The sequence below is a fragment of the Cetorhinus maximus genome, chromosome 14, assembly GCF_964194155.1.
Source record: "Cetorhinus maximus chromosome 14, sCetMax3.hap1.1, whole genome shotgun sequence".
Lineage (NCBI taxonomy): Eukaryota > Metazoa > Chordata > Chondrichthyes > Lamniformes > Cetorhinidae > Cetorhinus > Cetorhinus maximus.
The window spans coordinates 13,787,765-13,809,768 of record NC_135892.1 but is presented as its reverse complement, the minus strand read 5'-3'; the positions used below and the strand labels follow the sequence as shown (position 1 = coordinate 13,809,768).

Sequence of the window (22,004 nt, the reverse complement as noted above, 5' to 3'; positions counted from 1 at the left end):
TACGTAATATTGAGACTCACAGCAACAATACATAATATTGAGACTGATAGCAACAATATATAATATTGAGACTGACAGCAACAATATGTAATATTGAGACTGACAGCAACAATATATAATATTGAGACTGACAGCAATAAGATATAATATTGAGACTGACAACAACAGAACGTAATATTGAGACTGACAACAATAATAATATTGAGACTGACAGCAACGATACATAATATTGAGACTGACAGCAACATATATAATATTGAGACTGACAGCAACAATATATAATATTGAGACTGACAGCAACAATATGTAATATTGAGACTGACAGCAACAATATATAATATTGAGACTGACAGCAACGATATATAATATTGAGACTGAAAACAACAGAACATAATGTTGAGACTGACAACAAGAATACATAATATTGAGACTGACAGCAACAATATACAATATTGAGACTGACAGCAACAATATATAATATTGAGACTGACAGCAACAATACATAATATTGAGACTGACAACAAGAATACGTAATATTGAGACAGACAGTAATAATAATATTGAGACTGACAGCAACAGTACGTAATATAGAGACTGACAGCAACAATACATAATATTGAGATTGACAAGAATACATAATATTGAGACTGACAGCAATAATAATATTGAGATTGACAGCAATAATATGTAATATTGAGGCTGACAATGGCAATACGTAACATTGAGATTGACAGCAACAATATGTAATATTGAGACTGACAGCACCAATATGTAATATTGAGGCTGACAGCAACAATACGTAATATTGAGGCTGACAGCAACAATACATAATATTGAGACTGACAGCAGCAATATATAATATTGAGACTGACAGCAACAATATATAAAATTGAGACTGACAGCAACAATACATAATATTGTGACTGACAGCAACAATATGTAATATTGAGACTGACAACAAGAATACATAATATTGAGACTGACAACAAGAATACGTAATATTGAGGCTGACAATGGCAATACGTAATATTGAGACTGACAGTAACAATACATAATATTGAGGCTGACAACAACAATACGTAATATTGAGACAGACAGCAATAATAATATTGAGACCGACAGCAACAGTATGTAATATTGAGACTGACAGCAACAATACATAATATTGAGATTGACAACAAGAATACATAATATTGAGACTGACAGCAATAATAATATTGAAACTGACAGCAACAATATGTAATTTTGTGGCTGACAGCAACAATACGTAATATTGAGACTGACAACAAGAATACATAATATTGAGACTGACAACAAGAATACGTAATATTGAGACTGACAACAAGAATACGTAATATTGAGACTGACAGCAACAATACGTAATATTGAGGTTCACAGCAACAATACATAATATTGAGGCTGACAGCAACAATATATAATATTGAGACTGACAGCAACAATATATAATATTGAGACTGACAGCAACAATACGTAATATTGAGACTGACAGCAACAATATGTAATATTGAGACTGACAGCAACAATATTTAATATTGAGACTGACAGCAACAATACATAATATTGAGACTGACAGCAACAATACGTAATATTGAGACTGACAACAACAATACGTAATATTGAGACTGACAGCAACAATATGTAACCCAGACACACTGACTGAAAGATTTCAGCTTCACTCCTAATCTGTATTGACTGAACTGATCTCAGCATCTGGCACAGACTCAATGCATTAGTTTCATCAACTCTGAAATAGGAAGTGAAAAATAAACTTTGATTCCAAGTCCCAGTTGCTACCCAGGTGATTGCGACTTGAAAGGACCTGGATGGAGACGAGGGGGTTAGGATTGAACTTAGATATCTTGGTGAGATGAAACTATTTACCAAATAGATCAACATTTTTAAGAGTGTACAGGAAAAATAATTTTCCTTTTATTGGTGCTGGGGCATGAGTATCAGATTGTTTAAACTCTTCAGATGTGACTTCTCTCATTCAGAAGTTTATTTTTCGTAATCTTTACCTCAACCAGAAAATTGCGATTCGAAACAGTTAAGGGTTGGAATAAAAGGAAGATGTTTATTCCCTATTCCTGTCAAGAAATAATTATTAAAGGATTTTGTCCTTGGGATTAAATCTCAGCTGACATTTACAAATTAGCTTTGGCCCCACACTGTTTAATGTGGCAAAAACTGAAAATGCTGGAAAAGCTCAGCAGGTCTGGCAGCATCTGTGGAGAGAGAAACAGAGTTAACGTTTCGAGTCCGAATGATTCTTCTCCGAAGCTCACACGAGACGACCCCTCACACACCCGGCTGAGCCCTGAAGGAAAGTGATACGGACTTGAAACGTTAACTCTGTTTCTCTCACCACAGATGCTGTCAGGCCCTCTGGGTTTTTCCGGCACTTTCTGTTTTTGTTTCGGATTTCCAGCATCTACGGTATTTTATTCCTATCTTAGTGTTTAATGCAGCCCTGTGTTACTCGAGTTTGGATCAGCAAACCCTGCAAAGAGCTTCGATGTTCTAAACACACGTGAAAATAAAGAGCAGGATTGCTCGGTGCAAGCTTTTCACGTCAGATTTGTCATTGAGCAGGGAGTCAACCTCAAGCAAATGGTGTGGGAAAGCAAAGAGAAGGAGGTAAAGAAGTGGTTTGGTCATGTAACTCCCGGTAACAAATGGCTTTCCCTGGTCTCCAGGTCTACCCAGCACATCCTGGTTTAGCCTGGATTATGGTGCTGTTACATTAGCATGTGAATGTCAATGTGTGATCCACTGCACATGTGAATGTCAATGTGTGATCCCCATAACATGTGAATGTCAATGTGTGATCCATTGCACATGTGAATGCCAATGTGTGATCCACTGTACATGCAAATGTCAATGTGTGATCCCCTGTACATGTGAATGTCAATGTGTGATCCCCTGTACATGTGAATGTCAATGTGTGATCCCCTGAACATGTGAATGTCAATGTGTGATCCACTGCACATGTGAACGTCAATGTGTGATCCCCTGTACATGTGAATGTCAATGTGTGATCCCCTGAACATGTGAATGTCAATGTGTGATCCACTGCACATGTGAATGTCAATGTGTGATCCCCTGTACATGTGAATGTCAATGTGTGATCCCCTGAACATGTGAATGTCAATGTGTGATCCACTGCACATGTGAATGTCAATGTGTGATCCCCTGCACTTGTGAATGTCAATGTGTGATCCCCTGAACATGTGAATGTCAATGTGTGATCCCCTGAACATGTGAATGTCAATGTGTGATCCCCTGTACATGTGAATGTCAATATGTGATCCCCTGCACTTGGTGAAAGTCAATGTGTGATTGATCCCCTGTACATGTGTGATCCCTTGAACAACTTGTGATCCCATGTATATGTTGTTAACAACTAAACATAGTTTAAGTAAGTTGCATTCATATTTGTGGGTGTTAGGAATAAGCTATGGTTTTAAGCTTAAGTTTCAGTTTAATGTATATTTTTTATTTGTGGGTTAAAAAGGTGAAATCTGGGTCCAGTTTCATTTTAGAGTGCAGAAAGCATCTCTGGAGCTATTTATATACCTGCATTTTAATGAGGTTTTATGACCCTTGAAGTGGAGAACTGTGTTATCAAGGGAGGGGGTAGTGGTTTAGGGAAGTTAAAACAAAGTAGAAAAAACCGGGCTGTTGCTTAGCAGCAGGGGACCTGCACAGACACAGGGAGAAAAAGAAAGTGGTTTAGTTCATAAATAGTTGTTTGGTGGTACAGAACTTGAGTATTGCTGAAAAAGAGACATGTCAAAGCTTTTCATCTTGTACTCATCAGGACACTTTGCAAGAATACCAATATAAAGGGAAAACAACAATTTATAACGTATTTGAAGCTGGGGCTGATTAGTTGGCAACTGGACTCTGATTGGTTGAGGCATTGCCATGGAGAAAGCACCAGCGATGGTGACTAACAGTTAACTGCCAAGCATTGTTTGAAATTTAAACCAGGCAGCTTGACCCTGATTGGTCAAGGTGTTGCCCTAAGGAATGAGTCAGCGAATGGCTGTCACTTATTTTGTTTAGCTGAAACAGGCACAATGTGTGTAGATGTTCTTTCTGTCTGCAAAGAACAGGGCCCTGTGTATTAATATATGTAGCTTCCAGTACACAGGAATGTGCCGCACTGCGAACCCGAGTGACAATCTTAAATTGGTCGTCAGCATAATTCTTAGCACATTAAAGATTATTTAGCAAATGTTGTCTAATTGCGGATTTATACCTGATGTTGGACACTGTGCTTTGAACTTTGCAAGCACGGGCTGGTTGGGTACAGTCTGTACTCTGCCCACTGTGAAAAGCGGCTGGGACATGCTGTTTGATATGATCCGCCAGCCTTTGGGACATATGGCCTACATACCTAGCATCACACTGGCACTGAAATTCATACACCACATTACTCATTTGTGTGATAGGCAGAACGTCCTTTTGGCTTGACGACAGCATCCTGTTACTGGTGAACACCACTCGTGTTGATACTGCATAGTAGCAGCGTGAAACAGCTAGCTTCACCTGTTGCTCAAACTTTTGAGATACCTTAACAAAAACAAAAATACCTGGAAAAACTCAGCAGGTCTGACAGCATCTGCGGAGAGGAGCACAGTTAACGTTGAGTCCATATGACTCTCCAACAGAACTAAGGTAATAGAGAAAAGGGGTGAAATATAAGCTGGTTTAAGGGGGGTGGGACAAGTAGAGCTGGGTAGAGGGCCAGTGATAGGTGGAGAGAGCCAAAAGATGTCATAGACAAAAGGACAAAGAGGTGTTGAAGCTGGTGATATTATCTAAGGAATGTGATAATAAAGGTACAGATAGCCCTAGTGGGGGTGGGGTGGGGGGAAGGAATCGAAATAGGCTAAAAGGCAAAGATAAAACAATGGATGGAAATACATTTAAAAATAATGGAAATAGCTGGGAAAAGAAAAATCTATATAAATTATTGGAAAAAACAAAAAGGAGGGGGAAAATCGGAAAGGGGGTGGGGATGGAGGAGAGGGTTCATGATCTAAAATTGTTGACCTCAATATTCAGTCCGGAAGGCTGTAAAGTGCCTAGTCGGAAGATGAGGTGCTGTTCCTCCAGTTTGCGTTGAGCTACACTGGAACAATGCAGCAGGCCAAGGACGGACATGTGGGCATGAGAGCAGGGTGGAGTGTTGAAATGGCAAGCGACAGGGAGGTCTGGATCATGCGTGCGGACAGACCGAAGGTGTTCTGCAAAGTGGTCACCCAGTCTGCGTTTGATCTCTCCAATGTAGAGGAAACCGCATTGGGAGCAGCGAATGCAGTAGACTAAATTGAGGGAAATGCAAGTGAAATGCTGCTTCACTTGAAAGGAGTGTTTGGGCCCCTGGACGGTGAGGAGAGGGGAAGTAAAGGGGCAGGTGTTGCATCTTCTGCGGTTGCATGGGAAGGTGCCGTGGGAGGGGGTTGAGCTGTAGGGGGTGATGGAGGAGTGGACCAGGGTGTCCCAGAGGGAAAGATCCCTGCGGAATGCCACTGGGGGGGGGTGAAGGGAAGATGTGTTTGGTGGTGGCATCATGCTGGAGTTGGTGGAAATGGCGGAGGATGATCCTCTCCATTCTCTCAGTTTCTTCGCCTCCGTTGCATCTGTTCTGATGATGCCACTTTCAAAAACAGTTCCTCTGACATGTCTTCCTTCTTCCTTAACCGAGGTTTTCCACCCATGGTGGTTGACAGGGCCCTCAACCGTGTCCGGCCCATCTCCCGTGCATCCGCCCTCACACCTTCTTCTCCCTCCCAGAACCATGATAGGGTCCCCCTTGTCCTCAGTGATCACCCCACCAGCCTCCGCATTCAAAGGATCATCCTCCGCCATTTCTGTATCACAGTATCTTTTTGTTTTATGTGCTGTGACCAAAGACCTTCAATTCATCTGCAAATTCGTTAAAATTTGCAGTCTTCATGAATTAAGTCAATTAATATCAGTAATTCTCCCACTGTTGACCCCTGAGGGTCCCCAGTATCTCCTGCCATTTTGACACTATCCTCCAAACCAATACATACCTGTTATTTTCTGCCCAAGAGTTAATTCTTTATCTAAACCCACATTCTGCCCTGAAAAACTTACAGTTTTCAGTCTATTTAGAGATGTTTGTGTGGAACTTTAACAAATGCCTTTGGCCTATCACAATGCACATCACCTGGGGCGGAATTTTAGGACCTCGTCGTGGGGGTTGGGGCGGGGGTGGGGGTGGGGCTGGGGCGGTGAGCTGCTCAAAATTCCATTGGCTTCGGCGGGACCGTAACTCCTGCCGGCCTAAAATCCTGCCCCTGGTTTACCAAAATCAACTTGAAGGTTAGTGAGGCAGGATCTTCAATGTCTAAGGCATTCTGTCTGCTGCTCAATCACTTACTGTTGTATAGATAACTCTCAAGTTTTCTCCTGAGCATCACTTTATTATTTAACATGTAATGACTAACAGTTTGTAGTTGTCGGCTTGGCCACTTGTTATTGAATATTGACACCTCATTACTTTTAATTTACCAGCTTCTCCGGTGGCTCTGTCACGGAAATTGTCAATGCCTCACTAACCGTCCTGATCATCTCTCTCAATATTCTGGGATAAAAACCATCCAAGGCTGGGAAATTGTTTTAAGTGTTTTCAGCTTGAATGACACCTTATCGTTTAGATTGAAATATGGAATTTTGCCTTTGAGCATTTCTTTAATGGGGGCTCATTGTTTATGCGAAACAGCAGGTGAATTGGCAGAGGGAGATGAAAAGAGTGAGAAACACTCATAAGAAAAAAAGAGACAGGCACACGGAGGGACAGAAGGACGAAGCGGCAGAAATGAGTCAGACTTGGTGAAGTGTGAGCTACATGAGACCAAACTGATGATCAATGGATATTGGATTTCAGTAATCATTATTTTGTCTGACTTGGCCTGTGCTGCCATTGAGATCTCCTCCTCCTGGCTCCTCAGAAAGGGTTCGTTTTAAAATAAATACTGAAACGTACCTTTCATCAGTGACCATGAGGGTCACACTTATAGTCACCAACTTTACCAAGGGGTCACTCTAACCGGCAATCGGCTTTTAATGAACCCATTCCAGTGACCTAATGAGGGTCACGGGGTCAGGGGTCAATCTGCCAACGTATTGGCCCCACCTGCTAATTTCATGTGGCCCATTTTCGAATTTGGACACAGGAAAAACAGGCACAATACAGAGCAATTCCTACACCAGAGGCAGACAGAATGGACAACATAGAGAGAGAGGGAGTGAGAGTGAGAGTGAGGGAGAGAGAGTGAGAGAGTGTGAGTGAGAGGGAGAATGAGAGTGAGAGAGAATGCAAGAGAGTGAGTGAGAGTGCGAATGAGAGTGAGTGCGATAGAGTGAGAGTGAAAGAGCAAAAGAGAGACAGCGAAAGAGGGAAAGAGAGTGAGAGTGAGAGAGCGAGAGTGAGGGAGAGAATGAGAGTGAGAGAGAGAAAGGAAAAACAAAGAAAGGGAAGTGTGAGAGGCAGACAGAGTGAGCAGCAAACAACGAGTTTTATATCTCACCTCGGAGTTTGGGTTTATTGTGAACATCTTCATGAATTTGAATTGGAATTTGCTCATTGTTCTCTCCAGGGTTTAGGTTCGTCTTTTCACCAGCAGCAGAGATGGGTTTTGCAGACGACTGATCAGAAGCATTACACAGATTTAGAAACACTTTCTCCAAGGTCTAAAATATATAAATGTAAAAAAAGTTATCAGTGTGTTATTGTACAACTCACATAATGGTAATTAAATTACAAATCATCATTACTTACAGATACTTCATGGATCCTCATTAACTCGTCAGGTGGAGCTTCTGCAAGGAGATGGCCATCCCTCATTAATCCAACCTGAGTGACAGAAGGAATATATTAGATAAAAGATACAAGTGCAGAATTTATTTGAGGTATTTTGGTGCTAGAAAGCAGGAGTGTATCTGAGGCAGTCCCACAGAGAGGTAGATCAAAAGGAACCCTTTTTGTCAATCATTGTCTGTACATGGGTTCTCAGTCCTAAGAGGGTCATTGTTTAAAGAAATGTCAAAGAGAGGAGAAACCCTTATCCAGAGGAATCAAATGCAGGGAAGAAGGGAATATAAAGGAAAACAGACTCTCAAACACCTTTCAGTAAACAGCTTTGTAACAAAACTCACACAATTCTGGGAATAACCTGCGCTGTTTGGTTAGAGAGCACGAGTGTCACATGTTTCAAAACCACCAGCAAAAGTGGGGTAAATTAAAGAACAAGGAAGATGGTTGTGGTTGTTGGAGGTCAATCATCTCAGCTCCAGGATATCACTGCAGGAGTTCCTCAGGATAGTGTCCTCGACCCAACCATCTTCAGCTGCTTCATCAATGACCTTCCTTCCATCATAAGGTCAGAAGTGGGATGTTCGCTGATGATTGCGCAATGTTCAGCAGATACTGAAGCAGTCCATGTCCAAATGCAGCAAGACCTGGGCAATATCCAGGCTTGGGCTGACAAGTGGCAAGTAACATTCGTGCCAAACAAGTGCCGGCAATGACCACCTCCAACAAGAGAGAATCTAATCATCACCCCTTGACATTCAATGGCATTACCATCACTGAATCCCCCACTATCAACATCCTGGGGGTTACCATTGATCAGAAACTGAACTGGACCAGCCATATAAATACAGTGGCTACAAGAGCAGGTCAGAGGCCAGGAATCGTGCAACGAGTAACTCAACTCCTGACTCCCCAAAGCCTGTCCACCATCTACAAGGCACAAGTCAGGATTAAGATGGAATACTCCCTGCTTGCCTGGATGAGTGCAGCTCCAACAACACTCAAGAAGCTTGACACCATCCAGGTCAATGCAGCCCACTTGATTGGCACCACATCCACAAACATTCACTCCCTCCACCACCGATGCACAGTGTGTACCATCTGCAAGATGCATACACCAAGGCTCCTTCGACAGCACCTTCCAAACCCACGAACACACCTTCCAAACCCACGACCACTACCATCTAGAAGGACAAGGACAGCAGATAGATGGGAACACCACCACATGGAAGTTCCCCTCCAAGTCACTCACCATCCTGACTTGGAAATATATCGCTGTTCCTTCACTGTCGCTGGATCAGAATCCTGGAGCTCCCTTCCTGACAGCACTGTCTTTCTTTTTAATTCATTCATGGGATGTGGGCATCGCTGGCCAGGCCAGTATTTATTGCCCACCCCTAATTACCTTTGTTCAGAGGGCATTTAAGAATCAACCACATTGCTGTGGGTCTGGAGGCACATGTAAGCCAGACCAGGTAAGGATGGCAAATTTCCTTCCCTAAAGACATTAGTGAACCAGATGGGTTTTTACAACAATCGGCAATGGTTTCATGGTCATCATCAGACTTTTAATTCCAAATTTGTATTGAATTCAAATTTCACCATCTGCCTTGGTGGGATTCGGGCCCAGGTCCCGAGTCCAGTGGCAATACCACTATGTCACCACCTTGCCTGTGGGTGTACCTACCCCACAGGGACTGCAGTGGTTCAAGAAGGCAGCTCACCACCACCTTCTCAAGGGCAATTAGGGATGGGCAATAAATGCTGGCCTAGCCAGCAATGCTCATATCCTGAATAAATACATAAAAAAGAATAAGCAAAATTAACTTGCATGGTTTTCTCATATTTGTTATTAATTGTTTAAGCAAGAAACTGAAGTTCAAATGGAAACTGGCCCACATCGGTGTCCATATTCAAAAAACAGCACCATAACAATCAATAAACAGCAATCAACAGAATGAAAAAATCTAACTGCAACAAACTGCTCGACTCCTTTGAGGAATTCATGTCCAAAACATGGAGGCTATCCCAGGAACAGGGAGTCTGTCCCGAGAAAAATGGAGTCTGTCCCGAGAACGTGGGGTCTGTCCCGGGAATATGGAGTCTGTCCTGGGAATATGGAGTCTGTCCTGAGAATGTGGAGTCAGTCCTGGGAATATGGAGTCTGTCCTGGGAATATGGAGCCTGTCCTGGGAATATGGAGTCAGTCCTGAGAATGTGGAGTCTATCCTGAGAATGTAGAGTCAGTCCTGGAAATATGGAGCCTGTCCTGGGAATATGGAGTCTATCCTGAGAATGTAGAGTCAGTCCTGGGAATATGGAGTCTGTCCTGGGAATATGGAGTCTATCCTGAGAATGTAGAGTCAGTCCTGGGAATATGGAGTCTACCCTGAGAATGTGGAGTCTGTCCCGGGAATATAGAGTCTGTCCCGAGAATATGGAGTCTGTCCCAGGAATATGGAGTCTGTCCCGGGAATATGGAGTCTGTCCCAGGAATATGGAGTCTGTCCCGAGAATATGGAGTCTGTCCCGGGAATATGGAGTCTGTCCCGGGAATATGGAGTCTACCCTGAGAATGTGGAGTCTGTCCCAGGAATATGGAGTCTGTCCCGGGAATATGGAGTCTATCCCAGGAACATGGGCCTGAATTTTGTGCTCGTTGGGCACGGGCGATCGGTGGGCCCTGAAGCAGACCCGAAATACGCTTCTGTCCGCGATCGGCCCCCAACCACGATGGGAGAAAGGCTTGGCACTGCCTTTGGGGGCGGGGAGAGGGCAGGCGTCGGTGTCACCCCGGGTGCAGGTGGGCGCTTCGAGAGAGCTTCCTGAACGCAGGCCAGGATGCCTCGGGGAGCTGCTGACCTCCAAATATTAAAAGAAAGTCCAAAAATGCTGCAGAAAGTGTCCATGCAGTACAGCCAAGCACCTCAAAGCAGACCTCACAAAAAAGACAATCCCCAGACATTTATTTTTATTTTAAATCCTAACGGAGATTTCATCCCTCCCTTGGATGAGGTTTCACCAAAAACGTAAAGGCCCATTGGCCCGTCCGCCGACCGTAAGGTTTGGACGGGCCGCGAAAAATCGCTGACAATTGGGCTGTTAATGGGCTTATTTACCCTCTTAATTGTCAGCGGGCGCTCTCCCGACTTTTGCACGTGCCCGCCGAGCGAAATATGTGCGCGTGTGCACGATGGCGTCGGGATGCTCGCCTGATGTCATCCTGCGCGATGTCGGGTGCCAGTCCCGCAGGACGTAAATTCCTGGCCCACGGAATCTATCCCAGGAACACTGGGGGGGGAATATTACGCGCGCCCGACCCGACCGAGCGTAAAATGCCGCCTGATGACGCCGGGCTGGCGTCTCGACGCCATTGCGCACTCGCCCGATATCTTGGTCGGCGGGCACGGGCTGGGGTCGGCGCTGGGAGGACAGGCGAGAAGGCCAAGTGGCCTTTGGGTTTTTTTTTTAGGAAGCCTCATCCACGAGGTTTCCAGCGGCAAATAAAACGGAAATAAAAGTTTTGAAACTCATTAGTAATGTGTCCCTGCTGAGGTGACAGAGTCACATGCGGGGGGGACGTGTTTTATAACATTTTAGAAATCTTTATCTTTAAATGTTTTAAACTCTTCATCTCCCTGAGGTAGCTGGGTGCCACACACGCACATGGGCGAGCTTGCGTTCTTGCCCTCCTCCCCTCTCACACACACACACACATGGGCAGCACTGCAACGCGCATTTCACAATGGGTGGGCCTTAATTGGCCCGCCTCAAATCGCGGACCGGCACCCCCATCGCGGGCGGCCTCCAGACCACTCCCGCCCATCCCCACCGAACCCGCCTTGGGAGGGAAAAATCCTCCCCACAGAGTGTGTCCCGGGAATATTGGGGCAGAATTTTCCTGTTGGCGTGCGGTGGGGGTGGGGCCCTGCATGTCCGCGCGTTAAATAACACGTCGGGCGAGCGTCCCGATGTCACCGCGCACCATCGCGATATTTCGCTGGACGGGCGCGCGATGATACCCATTGCGTGCCCGCCATTAATTAACCGGCCACTTAAGGCCCTTGACTCACTAATCGATGCCGACTTTCCGGCGCCCGTGCAATCTTCGGGTTGGCGCATGGGCGCAACGGGCAGGACACATTTGTATAAACCTCATCCGCAGGCGGGATAAGAGGGCTCAGTGGGATCACGAGTGTGCTTTGTCAAATATTGATTTCTCAAAGTTACTGATACTTGCCTGTGTGATCTGCAATACTTCAAAACACACACCAACTGCTTGGTCTGGACTCTTAACCTTCAGGTCAGCACTCTGCAGTGAGGAATCCTTTTTTGGGCCTGCAGGTTTCAGGAAGCCTTCCCTTAGCCTGGGAATGGGAGCTGAACTCTCCACTGGAAGCACCTCCTCTGAGGAGGAAGGAAAGGTTGTAAGGAGGAGGAGGCCAGGAGTGCACATTCAGCCTCCAGGGGAGCCACCTTTGGGAAGCCAGGCGCAGGCACAGAGGGTGCAGGGCCAAGAGGTAATCCAAGATGGAAGGGGCCACAGAAGACGCCACTATCCTGCTGCCAGGGTATACAGGCGGCGAAACAGCTACCTCAATATGTCTGAGGTGCAGTGCCGAAGGAGGCTTCGTCTCTCAAGGGAGATAGTCAACTATATCTGTCAGATGATTGGGCCTGAGATCTCCGCTAACTGTGTGGGCGGACACCCCATGACAGTGGCTCTAGACAGCTGCCCTCAACTTCTATGCCTTTGGCTCCTTCCAGGGCTCAGTGGGTGATCTTTGCTGTGTCTCCCAATCAGCTGTCCACACTTGTGTCAAGCAGGTTACAGACGCTCTGTTCAGCTATACGTTGACCTTCATCCACTTCCACTGGTACCAGGCAAGTCAGACACAGCGAGCCAGAGGCTTCGTGGCGATTGCTGGCTTCCCCCGTGTCCAGGGTGCAATAGACTGCACACATGTGGCCATCAAGGTGCCAGTGGGTGAGCCTGGTGCCTTCGTCAACAGGAGGGGCTTCCACTCCATGAACGTGCAGATAGTGTGTGATCACGGGATGCTGATTCTACAAGTCTGTGCAAGGTATCCAGACAGCTCCCACGACGCCTACATCCTCCGACACTCCCAGGTGCCGGGGCTCTTCACTGCTCCAGCCCGGCTGGATGGATGGCTGCTGGGTGACAAGGGCTATCCCCTCAGAAGGTGGCTCATGACGTCTCTCCGCCATCCAAGAACAGAAGCTGAGCAGCGGTACAATAGGAGCCACGGCACCACAAGGGCTGTGATGGAGAGAACCATTGGTCTTTTCAAGATGTGCTTCCGGTGCCTGGACTGCTCAGGGGACGCATTCCAGTAGCCCCCAGATAGTGTGTTGGTAATAGTGGTAGTACGCTGCACTCTCCACAACCTTGTGCTGGAAAGGGGGGGGGAACGCTGTAGACGATGAAGACATCAACACAGTGTCTGCGGCTGCACACGATGAGTCCAGCAGTGAGTCCGAGGATGAGCATGCACCGGGAAATGCTGAGGGGGTAGACGCTGACCCAGGCATACTGCAGGGAGGCAGAGACACCCGGGAGGCTTTAATCCAATGAACCTTCAGCTAGCACACCAAATATGGACCTCCAGGACAAGCCTGGACTGTAGGCTCCATACTCGATACCTAAGTTCAAAATCTGCCTGGTTAGGAACATTAACTAAGGTTCTTGTTAATAAAGCTGAATGTTCCACAAAACACTCATAGCATTTTTGGAAACTGTCCACCTGCAGAAGAAAAGAGGCACCCTCAGCCATGGTGACATGTCTGAATTTAATATGTCAAGCAAACCAACTTATGCCAAAAAGAATACAATAGTGTTACAAATCAAAACAAATCATAAGGACCCCATCTCAGGCCAACACAAAAGCACCAGTGATAAACCCGTGTTGTGCCTAAGGTGCCTTATGTTTATGTTTTCGGGTGCTACATCTTGGTGCTGACCCCTCGCTGGGAGTGGTATCTGAGACAGACTGCTGACTCTGCTGTCCTGTTGGCCTTGATGACCTTGACGGTCGTCCTCTGGCCCGTGGAGCCTGTGTTGGTCCCGCCTGGGAGGGAGCTGCCAGTACCACAGCTGGCATCTCCCCAGTTGTCGAAGCCTCACCAAATGCAATGGTCACTGGCAGAGGGGCGGAGGAGCTGCTGCCCTCATCTGGAGCGCCCTGAGAGGAGACCACAGAGACGACAGGCAGCTGCTGCGCCGATGTGAGGTCGCTTCCGACCTCCCTGCTCACCGTGGATGGATGGGCACCGAGCTGGGAAACTTGGTACCCAGACCATCTCCCACACTGGCTCAGACCAGCTGAGGTGAATGCCGATGTGAGGGCTTGCTGGTCCAAGCGCATCCCCAGGAAGCCCTGATGGGTCTCCTGGAGGAGCCTCTCCACGAGAGTCGCTACTCTCTCCATGGAGGATGCATGGCGCTCGGCCATGAGGCTCATTGCTTCAGCGATCGTCTGCGTAGAATCCTCCACCATGGAGACCAAGCTAAGCATAGCCTCATATATCTCCACCAGATGCTCCCGCACACCCGGCCGCATTTCCTGCCCCGGCTGCATCGCGGACGACTCCAGAGGCACATCATCAGGCACCGACTGAGCATGTGCCTGGTGCCCTGCAGTCCTCCGACTGCTGGCACCATCGGCGCACTCTGTCTCTGCCAGCTACTCCAGCAACTGTGAAGTGCCCTCACTGCTGTGCCCTGGGACACTAGCTGATGTTCTAACTCCCACCGAGGTGCCAGTATCTGCGCTGGTGGATGCCTGGCAGAGATGGTGTGACGCTGGTGAGACTCCAGGGCCCTCAGGTGTGAGAGGGGGCCTCTGCTGCTCCTGCTCCCGGCCCTGCTCCGCTGATGCTGAAAGGAAGAACAAGGACATTGGATCAGTTAACGTGGAGACAATGTCAATGCGCATCCCTGTCCCCCGGATCATTATGCGCTCATCCTTCAATAAGCAATGGTCAAGCCATGTTACAAACTTGGACATTCAGCACTGCCATGGCTGTTGGTAGAACAATGCTGACCTCATTGCTGGCCATACATACCTGACTGTGGCACCCCAGCCTCACCGACACCAGTGGACCTGGGCACATGGCGCCTCTCCAAATCCAGGGCCCCCTGCTCAAACCGACTGAGAATGGCTAACTGCGCCTGGCCGCCGTCAGTCCTCACACGCTCTGCAGGATTATGTGCATTCTTCTCCTGAAAATGAGAGAAGAGCATTGATTAGTGCTACTTGTACCTGGAATCTCTTTGCGCAAGGCCCACCCCAACCAGAGTGGGACATATCAGGGCTCCAGTGCCTCCTCACCCCGCTGCTGCCGAACACACTCACACAAAGATGCTAGGCCTGTTCCCCACCCCCCCACCCCACCTTGGACACATGCTGCCTACATCACATTAGGCACCACACGATATATCCTTCCATAGCAAGGAGGTGCAAGCACTTGGAGCGCGGAGGGCAGCAGATAGTTTGTTGCTATGCCACCTTGAAGCTCCCCTCCCAAGATCTCATCACCCTGACTTGGACATGTCCTGCAGTTCAAGCACAGCGCCTAGGTGCAGCTCCTCCAGGTTGCCCCCAAAACAGTCATGTGGGTCTCAGTGTGCCACATGCTGCGGGGGCAGAACCCATCTCTTCACCACCCTCTCAGGATGACCTCAGCATGGGCAATATCTGCTGGCCCACCCAGCAAAGGACACATGCCATCAATGATTCAATGCAGTCACTAAACTCAGACTTATTGTGGGGGCAGGGGTCGAGGGGAGGGTGCGGTGGGGGTAGGGGGGTGGGTGGGTGGGTGCGGGGGTGGGGGTGTGGGGCACTGGGGGGAAAGCCGACCTGCTGGGTTAAGTGACCAATAACGACGTGGTACTCACCCTTCCTGAGTGCAACAGGTCGTTGAAGCCCTTGCGACACTGGATCTGGTGCTCGATGGACTACCCTCCGGCCTGGCCTGCCCTGATGGACTACCCTCTGGCCTGGCCTGCCCCGATGGCCTACCCTCCGGCCTGGCTTGCCCCGATGCCCTACCCTCCGGCCTGGCCTGCCCCGATGGCCTACCGAGTCTTAATTGGCCCGCCCGCGAGAAATGGCTGCGCGGACCTGATCGAGAGCAGCCCGCGCCCACCCGCTCCCTCTCCCCACCCCACCCCCCCCACCAACCAGAAAATTCAGCCTCATGGAGTCTGTCCTGTGAACAAAGGCTGTCCCAGGAACAAAAGGCAAATATTCAAATTAATTCAAAACTCCGGGGATTCAATGTGATTGGAGAAGGGATTGGGGAGGGGGATGTGAGAGATTAAAGAATTATTCGTGTGGTTTGGTTAGGATCGGAGTGGGTGGAGAGTGAGACGTGTCTGCTCAGAAATCAGCAATTTTACCCCTTCTGGAATTTTCTGCACAATATTGCAGCATCTTGGGCACAGATTTGAGCACCGACCCACAGGCTGTATACACTTGCTGATGTCCAGTGCGATGACACCCTACACAAAATAATTTGTCCTCATCAATATAAGTTTATGAATGAGGCTGTGTGGCCTGACTGATTTCATTCATTCACACACTTTTCAGTTTATGATATGGAATAAGTTTATTTAATAACACTGTTGGGTAATTCTAATTAATTCAGACATTCACATAAACGTAAGTAGATTGTCAAAGAGCAGGAAATACAAATCCTACCATGTTGGCTTGGCTTGCTTCTTCTATGTAATGAGTTGTTATGATCACTGATACTTTTTGATCTTTTACCACATCGGCCAGATATTGCCATATCCTCCAAATATAAAAGGGCAAAGTTAATAAAAAGAAGTTCAAAATATACGCCAAGTACATTCATTTATCATTTGTGATATTTCTTAATACTTGTTAAAGAACTACTGAACTATCGGAAACAGCATTTTCAGTTAGAAACTCCAGCGTCCATCTCCTACATTAAGTTTGGTCCACTCCTAACTGGAGAAAGAGTGAGGTTTTAAAGGGAGTTCCTCTTTCTAAATTCTGGCACTTATTCTTCCCCACTGTACTTCCCTGTTTCTGTGAAACTGGTTATACCAACTGTGGGTGCCCAGGCTCATTGTGTGATGGGGCCTGACTCACTGTGAAATTAGATAACATCAGCTCATGAAGACAGTGAGATTTCCTCAGCTATTTCAATGTCCCAGAAATAGGGGCCAGAAATTGAACAACCAACTGTTGAATAAAGATTACATTGAAAGTTTCACAATGTATTTAATACCAAGCTGTTGTTGGAAATGGCGACACCTCCCGTGGTCTGGCGTACGCCACCACCATGACCAGCGGCTACAGCAACTTGGCAACAGGTGTCAACACTAAAAACAACAGCCCACAATGCCACCTGGTAGCTTCATGTGAGGCACTTGTAGCAGAACCTGTCTCTCAAGGATCGTCCTTTTCAGCCACAGCAGAGATGCACCATATGAAGACACCCCAATGAAACAATGATTGTTTGCTGCACGTCCACCATCTTCTGTAGATGGAAGTATGTCGGACAATACTCTTTCGGACGCTGAATGAACTGATGTGCATTTTAGAATCAGAGACTGATATAGCATAGGAGGATGCCATTTAGCCCATTGGATCTGCGCTGGCTCTTTGAAAGAACTATCCAATTAATCCCACTTCCCCTGCTCTTTCCTCATATCCCTGTAAATTGTCCTTCTCAAGTATTTATCCAATTTCCCTTTGAAAGTTATTATTAAATCTGTCTCCACTGCCCTTTAAGCAATGTGTTCCAGATCACAACAACCTGCTGCTTAAAATAAATTCTCCTCGTCCTCCGCCTGGTTTTAAGATAAAATGTTCTATTTTATTATACACAATATGTTTCTGATTTATTCCTGTTTTAAGTGTAACTGTTGGTGTGGCAATTTTCCAGGATGCTGACTCACTCTCTTGAACCTGGCTCTATTTCTGACTGAGTTTCAGATTCAGCTTATCTATTTTAGCAGTTACCCCCTCTAAAGTGGCGACGTGTTTTATTTATTAGCTCTTTGTACTGAAGTGTTGATCACAATTCAACACCCACTCACAGCGGAATATTAATGCTGAAGAGGAAACTTTAAAATAGATAATGAAATCAGGCCGCACCGAGCTGTTAAACCCAGAAATCAAGAAGTCAAAATGTCCTGGAAGAATTTTCATACAACAGTGAAGACGCGAAGAAAGCTGAATCCCAGTATAGATATTTCAATATATAATTCCGATTAAATACAAATATTAAACGTACAAGAGCAAAACACTGCAGTTGCTGAAATAAAAAACACTGAAAATGTTGGAAACATTCAGCAGGTCAGGCAGAGAAACAGAGTTAATGTTTCAGGTCAATGACCTCTCATCAGAATTGGAAAAGGTTAGGGAAGTAACAGGTTCTATGTAAGTACAGAAGCGGGGAAAGGGTGGCAGGTTCCCATCTTGTAAGACGATGCTTTGTGCCTTGGTGGTTAGCTCGGTGTTAAGCATCACCTGGTGTGGCTCAGGAGGCCCTGCTCTGGCGTAGCGGTCTCTGCTGCTCTTGCTGCAGAGGAAGACAGTGGGCAGAGGAGGTGCACAACTTGCTGGCCTTTGCTTTCTCTGGGCCCTCTTATCCAGCTGAGAGTTTTGCTTCTGCTCCCTGCTTTCCATGCCCTTCCACCAGTCGGCCTCCAGAGGGCCTTACCTAAGAAAGGATACACTCGCCTTAGAGGGAGTGCAGCAAAGGTTTACCAGACTGATTCCTGGGACGGCAGGATTGTCGTCTGTGGAAAGATTGGGCCGAGGAGGCCTGTATTGGCTGGAGTTTAGAAGAATGAGAGGGGATCTCATTAAAACATAAAATTCTGACAGGGCTGGACAGACTGGATGCAGGGATGATGTTTCCTCTGGCTGGGGGTCTCCAACAAGAGATCACAGCCTCAGGATACGGGGTAGACCATTTAGGACTGAGATGAGGAGAAACCCTCTCACTCAGAGTGTGGTGAACCTGTGGAGATCTCTACCACAGAGGACTGTGGAGGCCAAGTCACTGAATATATTTAAGAAGGAAATAGATTTCTAGACTCTAAAGATGTCAAGGGGTATGGGGAGAGGGTGGGAGTACGGCGTTGAGATAGAGGATCAGCCATGATCATATTGAATGGCGGAGCAGGCTTGAAGGGCCGAATGACCTACTCCTGCTGCTATTTTCTATGTTTCCATGTCACAGCCATCAGCGACTGTTGCCCTGTTGGCAGTATCAATATCCGCCACCTTCATATCTCGCTTGCAGGTGTCCATGTTGCAGAGAAATGGACACCCAGGAGGTCATGACTCAGTGGTAGTTCACCGCACAGAAGGTCTGTGTGTATACAGCCATCATCCATCTGATGAACGTGGCCAAGCCAGAGCTGACATCGTTGGCTTAGCAATGAGTGTATGCTGATGGAATCAGCAGACTCCAGGACCTCTGAGTTAGTGACCTTGCCCTGCCAAGAGAGGCTGATGATATGTTGAAGATAGAAAAGGTAGAAACTGTTCAGCCTTTTCTCCTGCCTAGTATATGTTGTCCAGGTCTCACCACTGTAAAGAAATGCAGTGAAGATGCAGGCTTGGCGGACTCAGGGTTTGGTGTTCTCGGTCAGGTTGCTGTTGTTCCACACGCTCTTACTCAGCTTGGAAATAACAGCTGCAGCTTTTGCAATTCATGTGTTGATTTCAGCATCAAGTGACAGATAAACTGCTGCTTGTGGAGCTTGGATATGTGAAGCTAACAACCTCCAGCATCACATTGTCAATGCTGATAGACAGGAGGGCAACATCCTGGAGCACAAGTGACTTGTCGTCAAATGCTGTTTGATAATTGCTCCCGTAAAGCTTCTTGGGATGTTTTGCTTTGTTAAGGTGGCTATATAAATGGAAGTGGTTTTTGTTGTTGTCATAAACATCTCAAGTTCCTGTTAAGCTGAATATTTTCCTGGGCTATTTAGGATCTGTTGCCTGGTAACCATCTGTCATTGGGCTGACGCTTTCCTCAGTTATGCATCGCTGGTTAGTTCCCAGTAGCCACAGCAGCAGCTCCAGCAATACTGACTCAATGGGAAGTGAGTCTAATGGGTGTCCCAGACAGGACAGCGTCCAACAGCTGATCGACACAAAGACTCCAAATAAAGACACTTGCAACAGGCAGTTTTAAGATGTAATTCGCTACAAATGTTTAATTTTCTCCCAAAAAATTTGCACACGAGTAAAAGCCGATGAGAGGAAACTGCATTTTGGCTTCTCAGTAAAAGCTCTGGGAACAGGCTGGGTAATCCAGCTCTGTATTAAATACCTGGCTCGTAATATGGGATCCACTCCGACAGTTGGTTCATCCAGTAAGAGGAGCTGGGGCTTGTGGAATAGAGCAACTGCCAACGATACTCGCCGTTTCTGACCGTCACTGAGAAAAATCAGAACCCACTGATCAATCAAACCGTTTGTTACTGATAATTAGAGCGACTTTCTGACAGAAAACTCTTTGGAGATAAATGCGGATGTAAATGGATTCTCACAACAACACGGACAGGCAAGTGGCCACATGTTAAATATAAAACATGTCGGCTGCAAAAAAAAAACTTCCCAAACCTTTAACCAAACTCGGTTCCATGGAAACGTCAGTGGATTTCCCGCCATGGGTGGGATTTCGAGTTGGGGGAGGAGTTCAGGGTTAATTTTAATATCAAATCTTCCGCATGGATTTCACCACCACACTTTGGAAATGTGACAGCAATTCTGCTTTTTCTTCACTTTTTAAATTAAGGTGGAACTTTAATTTCTGCATTTAGGTATCAGAAAATGTATAAATTGATGATTATTCAGATGGCAATTTGCATGTTTTGAAATTTCAATTAATGTTTTGGTAATCCAGACCAGAAGCATCTCTTTGGTGTCAAACTGTTGACATTGTCATCGACACTCTCTCCTTCCTATTCTCTGGGTGCTGCAGCTGAACAGATTAACAATCTTACACCAGAACTGGCTGCTCTGATAGACTTTATACCCATCAAATTCTCCTCCACCCCAATATTCCACCTCCCATATTTACCTCTTTATAGAAAGCCTGACTAGGAGTGAGCAGGTGCACACCCCACCACCCCCATCCCTATCCTCTCCACCACCTCTGCATCCCCTCACTCCCCTCCCTGGCTTCCCTCTCCCCCTCCCCTCCTCCCCATCGCCTCACTCCCCTCCCCTACCTCCCTCTCCCCCTCTTCTTTCCCTTCCCCTCCCCCTATCGCCTCACTCTCCTCCCCTCCCCTACCTCCCTCTCTTCCACCCTCCCTCCCCCATATCCCCATCCCCTCACGCCCCTCTCCTACCTCCCTCTCCCCCACCTCACCCTCCTCTACCCCCTCCCCTCCCTCTCCTACCTCCCCCTTCCCTCCCATCCCTATCCCCTCATCTACCACCCCTTCCCCTTCCCCTCCCCCCAACTCCCCCTCCCATCCCTCTCACCCATCACTTCTATCCCTCCCTACCCCACCTTCTCTTCCACCACCCTGCCTCATCCCTCTCCCCTCACCCACCTCCCCTCCCCTTCCACTTCCCATCCCTCTCCCCTCCCCTTGTTTCCCCCCCTTCCATCCCTCTCACCCACCTTCTTCTCCCTCTCCCATCGTTCTTTCCTCACCCACATTCCCATCACCCTCCATCCCTTCCCCCCTCCCCCAATTCCCCCTTCCCTCACCCACCTCTCCTGCATCCCTCTCCCCTCACACCTCTCCCTCCTATCTCCCTTCCCTCACCCACCTCTCTGCATCCCTCTCCCCTCACTCACCTCTCCCTCCTATCTCCCTTCCCTCACCCACCTCTCTGCATCCCTCTCCCCTCACTCACCTCTCCCTCCTATCTCCCTTCCCTCACCCACCTCTCCCGCAACCCTCTCTCCTCACTCACCTCTCCCTCCTATCTCCCTTCCCTCACCCACCTCTCCCGCATCCGTCTCTCCTCACTCACCTCTCCCTCCTATCTCCCTTCCCTCACCCACCTCTCTGCATCCCTCTCCCCTCACTCACCTCTCCCTCCTATCTCCCTTCCCTCACCCACCTCTCCCGCAACCCTCTCTCCTCACT

At 47.3% G+C, this 22,004-nt stretch overlaps 1 protein-coding gene across 2 annotated transcripts in view; it reads right to left on the bottom strand.

Annotated features, from left to right (window-relative positions):
* abch1 (ATP-binding cassette, sub-family H, member 1) overlaps window positions 1-22,004 on the bottom strand; it is an 84,645-nt gene that overhangs the window by 47,080 nt on the left and 15,561 nt on the right. For both annotated transcript variants that reach the window (XM_078556522.1, XM_078556523.1), the window contains exons 5-8: window positions 20,225-20,332; window positions 16,600-16,693; window positions 7,841-7,915; window positions 7,590-7,752 (exon numbers count right to left, since the gene is read on the bottom strand). In XM_078556522.1, coding sequence (XP_078412648.1) covers window positions 7,590-7,752; window positions 7,841-7,915; window positions 16,600-16,693; window positions 20,225-20,332 — 440 coding nt within the window. The remainder of the gene's footprint in view (window positions 1-7,589; window positions 7,753-7,840; window positions 7,916-16,599; window positions 16,694-20,224; window positions 20,333-22,004) is intronic.